This window comes from Lolium perenne, chromosome 3, assembly GCF_019359855.2.
Source record: "Lolium perenne isolate Kyuss_39 chromosome 3, Kyuss_2.0, whole genome shotgun sequence".
Classification (NCBI taxonomy): Eukaryota; Viridiplantae; Streptophyta; class Magnoliopsida; order Poales; family Poaceae; genus Lolium; species Lolium perenne.
Genome location: NC_067246.2, coordinates 258,262,095 through 258,274,792, shown reverse-complemented (window position 1 = coordinate 258,274,792; position 12,698 = coordinate 258,262,095). Strand labels below are relative to the sequence as shown.

General features: G+C 39.6%; 1 protein-coding gene across 1 annotated transcript; it reads left to right on the top strand.

Moving 5' to 3' along the window:
• The first annotated feature begins 738 nt into the window (after nt 1-738).
• Nucleotides 739-1,869, top strand: LOC127340137 (protein FAR1-RELATED SEQUENCE 5-like). The gene has a single exon (XM_051365915.1). It carries the CDS (start codon nt 739-741, stop codon nt 1,867-1,869), a length of 1,131 nt encoding a protein of 376 aa, XP_051221875.1.
• Nucleotides 1,870-12,698: the final 10,829 nt, after the last annotated feature.

Below are 12,698 nucleotides of genomic sequence, written 5' to 3'. Positions count from 1 at the left end.
ACTAGAGCTCAGGAAGAACATCGGCAAGAGAAAAAACATGGCAACCATGACTGGAAAAAACATACACAATGGGAAAAAGCGGTACATGGAACCATAAACTGACATGCAAAATTCAGTACAAGTTTCCTTGCACACATTCAGTAGAGGTTTAGCAGCAAGAAGCCATAAACTGACATGCAAACTCTGAATCATGTCTAGAGCAAGTACTTGCACGGCATTGACTAGTTGCAGATTTGTTCAGCACTGACTAGAAACTGTGCATGTAACATTGCAGCAAAAAGGAAACATGATTGAAACCCTCAGGAACCACATGTATATTGCGAAAAGTTGGCGCATTTGCATTGCAGGAAAACATGTAACTTTCAGTTGAATGTCCATCTTGGAGACATGTAGAAACTTTTTTGTGAAGGCAAAAGAAGAACATGGAGGAACCTCGTAGCACAGTAGTAGCAGCATGTACTTTTCATGATAGTTTCCCTGCAACTTCCTGTGGTAGGAAAAGAAAGAAATTTGTTAGTTTTAATTAACTTATCATTGAGCTATGTAAAAAAATAAAAAAATAAAGTATAGAAAATGTACTTTTGCGACAATGAACATGAAAACATCAACCAACAGTCATTTTATTTGCATATCTGAGTATGACACATTCTATGTCAGCTATGGCCAAACTTTCATGTTTTTTCTACATGTACTTGTTGCTTTCTTTTTGCTAATTACAATGCATCTTCTTAAGTAGTTATGGATGGAAGTTATTCTGCTGGAGGACTGGATCTTAATGAACCAGCAAATGAAGAGCAAATAGAAGAAGATATGTCAGGCAACAAGTCAAACAACCCAGATGTAACAAAAAGTTCTGAACATAGCAAGCTTGCAAGTGGGAGCAAGACAGGTGCATCCGCTGACACAGATACTCAAACAGGTCAAACACTGTCAACTGACGATTCAGGAGAAGAAGATGATGATGATGAGGTGCAGTCAACACCATGCAGCCAAGGTGATGTCCAAACACCTTTCCAAGGCATGATGTTTGATTCATGGGAGCAAGCGAAGATGCACTACAACAGATATGCTAAAATGGTTGGGTTTTCAATCAAGTGCAGCACATCAAAGAACTCTACTCTAGATGGACAGAAAGACAAGCAATTGTTTGTTTGTAATAAGAGTGGGAAAAATGCAGACATAAATGAACTTGAAGCACCACCTGTTAGGCAAAGGAGCCGTAGCATCACTAAGAAAACGGAATGCAAAGCTAGGCTACGAATAAAGAGGAGAGGCAAGAAGTGGCATGTAACATATTTCATAGAGGAGCACAATCACAAGTTGATTAAGAAGTTCTCCTTGAAGAAGTACTTGAGGTCTCATAAGGGCATCCCTAAGGAAGAAAAAGATTTTGTCAAGCTTTTGCACAAGGTCAATTTATCTGCTGGTAGGGTCATGCGTATTATGGGAGAAGTGTATGGTGGTCTTGCAAATGTACCATATGATAGCAAGGACGTGAGCAATTACATGGCTAAAATCGATGAAGAACACGCCCACAAAGACATGTCAATGCTGCTTGCTCACTTTGCCAGAATGAAGAAGGAAGATCCCGACTTCTACTTCAACTTACATACAGATCATGCAGACAAGGTTGACCGCATCTTCTGGGTAGATGGACCAGCAATTGCCGCATACAAGAACTACAGCGACTGTCTATCATTTGACACCACATACATCACAAACATGTACAATATGCCGTTTGCCCCATTCATTGGGACAAATAGGTACCGTCAAACAATTCAGCTAGGTTGTGGTTTCCTAAAGAACGAGAATATTGAGAGTTTTGAGTGGTTGTTCAAGGAGTTTCTTGAAGCTATGGGTGGTGTCTAGCCAGATAACTTCATAACTGACCAAGATGCGGCAATGAGATGTGCAATTCTCTCATCATTACCACTTTGTTGTCACAGAAACTGTAGGTGGCACATTATGCAAAATGCACAGGCTGTGTTGGGCAACTTCTTGTCAAAACATGAGGAGCTAAGGCAAGAGTTGAATGCAATTATTGACTACAACATGTCTATTGAAGAGTTTGAAAGTAGATGGGCAGAAATGATTTTCAAGCATGGTGTGGCGGACAACACACATCTTTGTGATTTATATAATATTAGAGCCACTTTTGTCCCTGCCTACTTCAAGGATCGTTTCTTTCCATTCCTACAAACTACTGCCCGTAGCGAGGGGTTCAATGCAGTATTGAAAAGTTACGTTGACCCACACAACAACCTGCACCATTTCTTCGAGCAGTACTTGAAGTTACAGGAAAAAATAGATGTAGCAGAGGATTCAGTTGAGTTTAAAGATGAGGATAAGACTGTTAGAGTATGGGGAGATTACCCTCTGGAAGAGCAAGCTTTGAAAGTGTATACGCTGCCAATATACCTCCGTTTCAGGGTTGAGCTTCGGAAAGTGAGGTCATACAATGTGCAGCAAATTGGTGGTCAAACTTATGTGGTTATGCCAATTAAAACCTATGTTTATGGCTATGGCGATAAAAGCTACAAGGTTGAAGCTAACTTGGATGCCGAAACTTACATCTGCGAGTGTTGCAAATTCAGTAGGGATGGGTTGTTGTGCTGCCATATATTTAGAGTAATGGTGCAGTTAGGTACTACTGACTATATTCCAGAACGGTACATTCTCCCAGGTGGAGGAAACCGGAGGAAACGATTGTGCAGCAGAAAATGGAGTTACCTCAGGTGCCAACAGATAGGAAGATGAATAACAAGGAAAGGCAGCAGCTACGTTATGGTACTCTTTGCAATGAATACTCTAGAGTAGAGAAAATTGCATCTACATCTGACAAAGGAAAGGCTTTGGCAGATAAATACATGCTAGCTTTGGAGAAAGAATTGCAAGAGATGAAAGCTACAGAATCTGCAAAACGGAAGAATAGGAAAAAAAGCAACTACACCTAATGTTGAGGAACAAGAAGGTGAAAATATAGGTGATTCTGGGCAAGGAAGTTCTTCAAAGTTCGATCATGTTGAGGATCCGGTGTACATTGCAAAACAAGGTCGCCCAACAGAAAAAAGAAAACAATCTGGGCTCCATTTGAACCCTTCAAAGGTTGTCAAGTGCAGTGTGTGTGGCTCTATTCGACAAGGTGTTGCCTTAGATATTATAGCCTCATGAGCTAACTTTAGCCTATCATGAGAGGCTAGAAGATCCTCATAGGAGCTAGAAAGCTTTCCATGAATTTCTCCCAATTTCCCATAATTGCTAGTTAGCAAATCAAGTTGAGCCCTTAGCTCAACATTCTCCTTCAAGGTAGATGCTTCACAAGAAGTAGAGTTAGTAGCACAAGCATCATTATCAATAGCAATAGGAGAAGGCAAGTTGGCATGCACTTTTAGATAAGAAGCTTTAAGTTGCTCATGCGACTCGGTGAGTTTGGTGAGCGCACTCTCAATGACCCTTGAGCCCTTTTTGAGTTGCTCAAAATCCTCAAGGAGTTTAGCATTAACAAACACAAGCTTATCATTTTTTAGCTTTAGTTCATTTGCCATCTCAAGAGCTCTATCATGGTTTTCCTTTTCTCTAGACAATTCTAGAGCAAAGGTCTCCTCAAGAGCTTCCTTGATGGTTTGTTCTTCTTCAAGTTCATTCTTTAAAGATGCTACATCATCGGCATACTCTCGTTCAAGAGCACCCTTTTTATCAATGGTGTTCTCATGCATCCAAATAAGTTTTTGGCTCTCAATAGCGGTAGTCAAGATTTCAAAGAAGTGAGTGCTAGCAATTTTATCTTTGCAAATAATCTTGAATACACTCTTACCCTTATCGCGTAGAGAGACAACCCAATCCTCTTCTTCATAAACATCCTCATCCTTATCACCACGAGAAGTATGAGGTTCCATGGTAGGAGATACCGTGGAACCCTTGGCCATAAGGCACATATGAGAACCGTGAGATAAAGATGAGGAGTTACTTGAGGCTCCTTTCAAGATCTTGTCTTGACCAATAGAATCTTTGGTTTCCTCTACAATGTTAGTCACACAACAACTAGAGGAAATAGAAGCATTTTTATCATGGCCACAAGACAAAGCAAGCATATCATCATTAGATTTATTCAAGCAACTTACACATGATATGCAAGGACTATCAACACAAGCATGTAAATCATTTCTAGTGCTAGATGTGTTTGAGTCCGTAGATGAAACATTGCATTGAGATAGAGATGAAGAATCATCAATAGAAAGCTTAATATCAACATTGCAATTTTCATCACCACTCACCATATCATTACCTTGTGTCTTGACACACTTTGGTGAAGTGGATGAAGATGAGAACTCATCACGGCCGGAAGTGGAAGCAATGCAATCATCCTTAATAATATTGGACACATCATATTTATCTTGAATTTTTGTCCATAACTCATGAGCGCTCCCAAAAGGCATGATTGAAGAAGTAACTACATTGCTCACAACAATGGAAAACACATGAGAAGCAAGAGCATCGAGGCAAGAGTTTTTCTCCTCCTCAAGAGATAAATTTTGAGGATCCTTAGGAGAAGAAAAACCCATGCCAAGAAATCGCTCCATGTCCCAGGAGACATACGCCGCAAAATATTAAGCACATAAATTTTCCATAGATCATAATTTGTGCCATCAAATATAACCAAGTTATTGTGCGCTAATCCCCTAACCGACATCTTTACTCTCAAGGCGGTGAAGCCTAAGAATGAGAGACCTTGCTCGATACCAATTGAAAGGACACGGATGTCGCCTAGAGGGGGGTGAATAGGCGATTTAAAACTTTTACGAGATGGGCTTAACAAATGCGGAATAAAACTAGCGTTTACTTTGTCAAGCCCAAAGCCTATATACTATGGTTCACCTATGTGCACCAACAACTTATTCTAAGCAAGAGTTCACCTATGTGCACCAACAACTTATGCTAAGCAATACAAGCAAGTATGTGATAGCAAGATATATATAACTTCAAGCACGATGGCTATCACAAGGTAAAGTGCATAAGTAAAGAGCTCGGGTATAGAGATAACCGAGGCACGCGGGAGACGATGATTTATCCCGGAGTTCACACTCTTGCGAGTGCTAATCTCCGGTGGAGAGGTGCGGTTGCTTAGTGCTCCCGAACGCCACAAGAGGCTCACCTTGAGGTGTGGTTGCTCGATGCACACCAACGCCACAAAGGCCTCACCCCAAGATGCGGTACTCACACCACACACCGAACGCCACGAAGGCGCCTCACCTAAATCTCCGGTGACCCTCGCCACAAAGGCCTAGGTCACGGTTCCACTAAGGGATTTCCTTCGAGGCGGAAACCGGGCCTTACACAAAGATTGGGGCACACATCCACAACTTAATTGGAGGCTCCCAACAAACCGCCACAAAGGCCTAGAGTCCGTCTAGGGTTCCAAGAACCCAAGAGTAACAACCTTCTTGCTTTCACCACCACGAATCACCGTGGAGAACTCAAACCGATGCACCAAATGCAATGGCAAGAACACCACAAAGATGCTCAAGTCCTTCTCTCTCAAATTCCAACAAAGCTACAAAAGCTATTGGGGGAATAAGAGAGGAAGAACAAAGGAATTCACAAAGAACACCAAGATCAAGATCTAGAGAGTTCCACTCACAAAGAGATGGATTTGATTGGTAGAAATGTAGATCTAGATCTCCTCTCTCTTTTCCCTCAAATGGGGGCAAGAATCATGGAGGGATTGAGAGATGGAGCAAGCTTCTCTAGTTCAACAATGGAGGGGAGAGAGAGTGAGAGCAGCACCGCCCAAGGAGGAAGAAGGGGGGTATTTATACCCCCCAAGAAAATCGAGCCGTTTGGGCAAAAACAGGGCCGGATATTCCGGCCCAAGTTGGGGCCGGATTATCCGGGGGCCGGATAATCCGGCCTCAGGGACAAAACCTGGACAAAATCCGGCCAAAAATCCGGCCCCTATCCAGAGCTGCTTTTCTTCCGGTCCTTAGACGATTTCGGGGGCCGGATATTTCCGAAATATCCGGCCCGGATAATCCGGCCCGGATATTTCCAAAATATCCGGCCTAAGAAAACTGCAGAAACACCAAAACTAAAACGGGCATAACTTTTGCATCCGGACTCCGATTTCGATGATCTTGGGCTCGTTGAAATCACAACAATGAGCTCTACAACAATATGCATAGAAACATCATAGTCCAGCAAAGGAGGATAGAAACAAATGAAGAAAGGTTTGACCTATCTCAAAAAGACATACCGGTAAAACCTCCAATCTTGAAAATGCAACAAGTTGCCCATGGAAAAACCATTCTCAATGAACTAGAGCTTGTCATGAGAATAAGCACAAGCTCTAAAACATCACATGGATAAGATCCAAATAAAACCAAGAAAGATGATGAACCAAACTCGAAAACGCAACAAGTGATCTATGCGAAATCCGTTTTCGATGAACTAGAGCTTGTCATGAGAATAAGCACAAGCTCTAAAACATCACATGGATAAGGTCCAAATAACAACCAAGAAAGATGATGCAAGGATGCAAAGGTTTGAGCTCTCTCCGAACGATACGATCGAGTTACTCACTCGAGAGCCCTCTTGATAGTACGGCAACTAAACTATAAACCGGTCTCCAACTACACTATGAGACCGGTGAGAAACAAACCCTATCAAGAGCAAACCTTATACTTGCGCATTCCACTTGAGCTCGATGACGACGATCTTGACCTCAACAAGATGGAACGCCTTTCTTGCTTGTGCTTGCTTGACGAAGTCTTGTGGATTGCTCCCCCATAATCCACCATGGGAGAGCTTCTTCTTCGGCGCATCTTCACATAACCATGACCACCATGTGGATTGCTCCCCCATAATCCACCATGGGAGAACTTCTTCTTCGGCGCATCTTCACATATCCATGATCACCATATGGATGGCAAGACTCAAGCAAAGGATCTCTTCGAGATGGCTCATCTTGAACTTGCACTTCATTTCTTCATTCTTCATCTTCAAGACATACTTGACACTTGATATCCTTCATCAATTTCTTCTTATTGCAACCTTGAAGCCAACATATGGTTCAAGCATTGCCTATGGACAACTCCTACAAATATAACTCAATGCAAACATTAGTCCATAGGGATTGTCATTAATTACCAAAACCACACATGGGGGCTCCAAGCACTTTCAATCTCCCCCATTTTGGTAATTGATGACAATCTCTTTGAGAGGGTTTATATAAGGAATTTAAGTAACAAATAAGTTGGATCTATAGAGCAAACTCCCCCATAATATATGCATGTGTGAATGATCTTGACTTTCATTGCATATATTGGCATTCAAAGCCTAGTGGAGTTTCCTCTAAAGATTCAACTATGCAAAGCAACAAGATGCAATGCAATGAAGGCACATGCTTAAGCACAAAGCAAAGACATAACCAAATTCCCTTAAACCCTCCAAACTTCTCCCCCATTGGCACCAATTGCCGAAATGGGTGAAAAATTTAGAAGGCTAATATAGTGAGAGTTCCTCCATAGCGTGTGCATTTCTCATAATTTGAGTGGAATCAAATGCACATATCCAATTACGAATATTCGGAAGGAATCACACCATAGATAGGATCAACAATTGCAAAAAGATAACAAAGTCAAGACGCTTCAACAAATGAAGCAAGCAACCAAATGAACCACAAAGAAGATATCAAAAAGAAAGATAGATATTATGATAAGATCAAGAAGATTGCTCTAAATAATATGAGGAAGCTCCCCAAGGTTTGTGCACAAAACTATACAATTTGTATTGGAGTATAAAGTGCACAAACATGGAATCATCACTCCCATAATATCATTCAAAAACAAAATATACCAAGTGAATCAAACTCTAATGATCACCACAAGATAGTGCTCTAAATCAAATGAGGAAGCTCCCCAAGGTACATGCATAAATTAAAATGTTGTCTTTGAATACAATATGCATAACATGGAATCCTCACTCCCTCATTACCATTTAAAACACAAACATTTGGAATAGATCATAGATAGAGAAATAAGCTTAACACTTGCAACAAACAAATAGTTGAGCAATAAGTAAGAGGCACCATAATAAAAGGCTCAACCAAGAGGATATGTGAAAGGCATGATAAAGCATATTATAAGACTATTATATGGATGAGCAAAAAGCATCATCATAGTCTTCAATGAATTATATTTCTTAGCATGACCAATCAACATGCAACAAATAAATAAGATATCAAATGGAGATGTATCATCTCTTATGTGTATAAGTTTCTCTAAGTGGACAATATCACAAAGATATTTATCCACAAAGAAACATGCACACACCAAATAGATACACAAGAAAAATAGCATGATATCCAAGACGAAGTCATGCAATATACCAATAAGATTTTTGCTTAATAGCATGGCCAAAGGCTCAATATTATCTTATTGTACATTCATGAACTTCAACCACAAACAACTAAAATACATCACAAATATCAACAAGGGATAGAAGATAGTTGGGATGCATTTGAGAAAGGCAACAAGTATCACAAACGGGATACCAAAAGAAGTAACTAAATTTGCACTTTCATCTATATTGCACATGTGAGAGCCTTGAGGAATTGATATGCAACAAAATTGCTAGATAGGCATAGTTGGGATGGATGAATCATGAGCATGATTTAAAATACTTCCCAACACATGCACTCATCTCAAATTACTCACATTCACAATAAAGAGGTTTCATTAAGACTTTTGCAAGAAGCACAACATTTGCAAATCAAGAGATTCATGCCAAGATGCAACCATAAGGTTGGATACAAGAAAAGTATGCATGAGAAGATACTTGTTACCAAGATAGCATTGGTGTGGATGTAGTAGATATGTGTTCGTTGATCATCCTAGCTTGCCTCACGTTACCATTGAGTCACCACTTCTTTCCAAGAGTGAGACAAGCATTCAATGCATATCCATTGTACCTAACACAAAGGTAAGTACAAAATGGTCCCCAAACTAATTGGGTCCGAAGTAGTTAGACACACTACAACATATAGGACAAACTCCACAATTCTATGTGCATATAGATATGAAATTGAATTTCATGCACATCTTAGCCAAATTAGGATTTGATGGAGTTTACCCTATATATTGGATCAAAGAAAGTGACACATGCCATAAGATATACATATATTAAATATGCATGCACAATACTTTCAAGAACCAAAGGAAGATACAATTTGGACAAAACACCAAATAAACCAAGAGACAATGGTTGTCCAAATTATATCAAAGAATCAAATCAACACAAGATTGACTCCAAAGACTTATCTCATTATAAGAAGCTAATTAAACCTAAGCACAAAGGAATGAGATAACCAACTCCCAAGAGAGCAAGGTTCCAACAAATAAACCAAACCCTCGACACTTTTTATGATGGCACACAGTACCAAAAAGAAAATTTATGACTCCCAAAACCAAATTTTTGATAAAGATCAAGAGAAGTTTATATAACAAATATAGGAGAGCTCCCCAAGATTAGTGCATTATCTAGGATTTAGAATATGGATACAAAATGCACACAACTAGGATCATCACACTACCTATATCTAAAAAAAAAGCTAAGAAAGTTTGAATAGAAAAAAGAACACATGGGAGTCAAAGCACAACAAATTCATGGCAATAAATAAGGCAATTTAAACACAAGAGCCAATGTAGATATGATCAATAAATATCTACCTCATAATTGATTACCAATTGTCCTAGGACAAGAGGTATTAGGAAATATTTCCGGTGGTAGTTTGTAAGTATACATAAGATCATATTTACAACGAACAAAGCATATGGTAAAAGATAAGAGTTAACCATCATGCAAAGAAAGTTTCTTGATAGCTTCATTTAGTCATACCAACATGCAAGGCAATTAATAGTATTCATACCAACATGCAAAGCAATTAATAGTATTCATACCAACATGCAAAGCAATTAATAGTATTCATACCAACATGCAAAGCAATTAATAGTATGACTTGAAGCACATGGTTTTCCAAAAATGTATTGAGGGACACGTTGTGAAAAACCATGCCAAGAAAAAACTTACACAAATAAGATCCACAAAGATATTAGCAATGAAGCCATTTAAGCAAATTGGAGCTTGTTTGAGCAAACATGCCACATAGGAGAGATAATCTACAATATCAATTCTATGTGACACAACCTCAAATGTTCACATTTCCTAGGCTTGTAATATGCACAAAGCTTATTACTCCCCCATAATGTGATAAGGAATTTATTTTCACAAGAGGCAAATAAGATCCAACTAGAGATATTAATGAACATTAGAATTTGAATTTCTCATGAAGATGACATACCACATAGAGACTAGATAATCTTGCAATATCAATTCTAAGTGATATTCCTCATGTACACACATTGTTAGGATTGTGAAATTCCTAAAGGCATATCACTCCCCCAAAATGTTATAGTCCAATAATCTCTCATAAGAGCCATATAAGATACAACAAGATGCAAAGAGGCTCCAACACAAGCACAAATACATGGTGTGCAACCTAACATACATAGCCTTGATTTCTCAAGAAAAACACGTAGGATGCACAACATATACAAACACATGTTAGGAACAAAACTAACACATGCAAAGGGGCGAGTAACTTTCAATATAAATGAGTTGAGCACATGTTACCGCAAGGAGGAACATTGGGTGTATGATAGAAGTAAGATAACCAAAAGACTTGGCTTGAGATAGTATAAATGATGAAGATCCCTTAACTCTTCATGATGTAGCCAAGTCTCCAATGCCCTCCAACAAGCACCTATTGATCAAGTTTTGGATTGTTGGTCCCCAACTAAGTTGGGTCCTAAGAGGTTAGTCACAATAGGCCTGGCAACCCAAATGGTTCTTTTCTTGACACCACTTTGAGCACCAACAAATTTGGCAAACACATTGCCACCCTCATCCTTACGAAGAGAATAAACATCATCAATGGTGATAGAGTTGGATGAGGTACCAATAGTGCAAAAGGAGGAGATGTGACCCTTCTCACGGCATATGTAGCAAGTTCTTTTCTTCTCCTTCTTCTCACTAGATTTCTCCACAATGGGAGCATTGGCTTGATTCTTCTTGGGAAGTGGCATTTCTTCAACTTGAGGTTGAATATGAGTTTGAGCTTGAGGCCGCTTCCCTTTTTGCTTCTTCTTCAAAGGGCAAGATCTAACATGGTGCCCTTCAATTTTGCACTTGAAGCAAACGATCTTGGCCGGGTCTTTGACTTGTACTTTGCCCTTCTTCTTCTTGTTGTTCTTGGACTTGATCTTGTTGTTGGAGTTGAATCCAAGTCCACTCTTGTCATTGGGGGATTGTTGCACACTTAACATCTTATCAAGTTTGCATTTCCCTTCATGACCCTTTACCAAGTCGTTCTTCAAAGAAGAGACTTGGGCCTTGAGCTCTTTGATTTCCTCTACATGGTTAGTAACAACACAAGTACTAGTGGAAGTAGAACCTTCATTGTTAGAGCAACAAGGCAATGAAGATAATTCATCACAAGATTTAGCAATATTATGAGTGGATGAATTACTAGGACTAGCACATGGCAATATAACATTTTGAGTAGTAGTGCTAGTACCCACATGAGGCTCACAAGGTGTTGCCTTAGATATTATAGCCTCATGAGCTAACTTTAGCCTATCATGAGAGGCTAGAAGATCCTCATAGGAGCTAGAAAGCTTTCCATGAATTTCTCCCAATTTCCCATAATTGCTAGTTAGCAAATCAAGTTGAGCCCTTAGCTCAACATTCTCCTTCAAGGTAGATGCTTCACAAGAAGTAGAGTTAGTAGCACAAGCATCATTATCAATAGCAATAGGAGAAGGCAAGTTGGCATGCACTTTTAGATAAGAAGCTTTAAGTTGCTCATGCGACTCGGTGAGTTTGGTGAGCGCACTCTCAATGACCCTTGAGCCCTTTTTGAGTTGCTCAAAATCCTCAAGGAGTTTAGCATTAACAAACACAAGCTTATCATTTTTTAGCTTTAGTTCATTTGCCATCTCAAGAGCTCTATCATGGTTTTCCTTTTCTCTAGACAATTCTAGAGCAAAGGTCTCCTCAAGAGCTTCCTTGATGGTTTGTTCTTCTTCAAGTTCATTCTTTAAAGATGCTACATCATCGGCATACTCTCGTTCAAGAGCACCCTTTTTATCAATGGTGTTCTCATGCATCCAAATAAGTTTTTGGCTCTCAATAGCGGTAGTCAAGATTTCAAAGAAGTGAGTGCTAGCAATTTTATCTTTGCAAATAATCTTGAATACACTCTTACCCTTATCGCGTAGAGAGACAACCCAATCCTCTTCTTCATAAACATCCTCATCCTTATCACCACGAGAAGTATGAGGTTCCATGGTAGGAGATACCGTGGAACCCTTGGCCATAAGGCACATATGAGAACCGTGAGATAAAGATGAGGAGTTACTTGAGGCTCCTTTCAAGATCTTGTCTTGACCAATAGAATCTTTGGTTTCCTCTACAATGTTAGTCACACAACAACTAGAGGAAATAGAAGCATTTTTATCATGGCCACAAGACAAAGCAAGCATATCATCATTAGATTTATTCAAGCAACTTACACATGATATGCAAGGACTATCAACACAAGCATGTAAATCATTTCTAGTGCTAGATGTGTTTGAGTCCGTAGA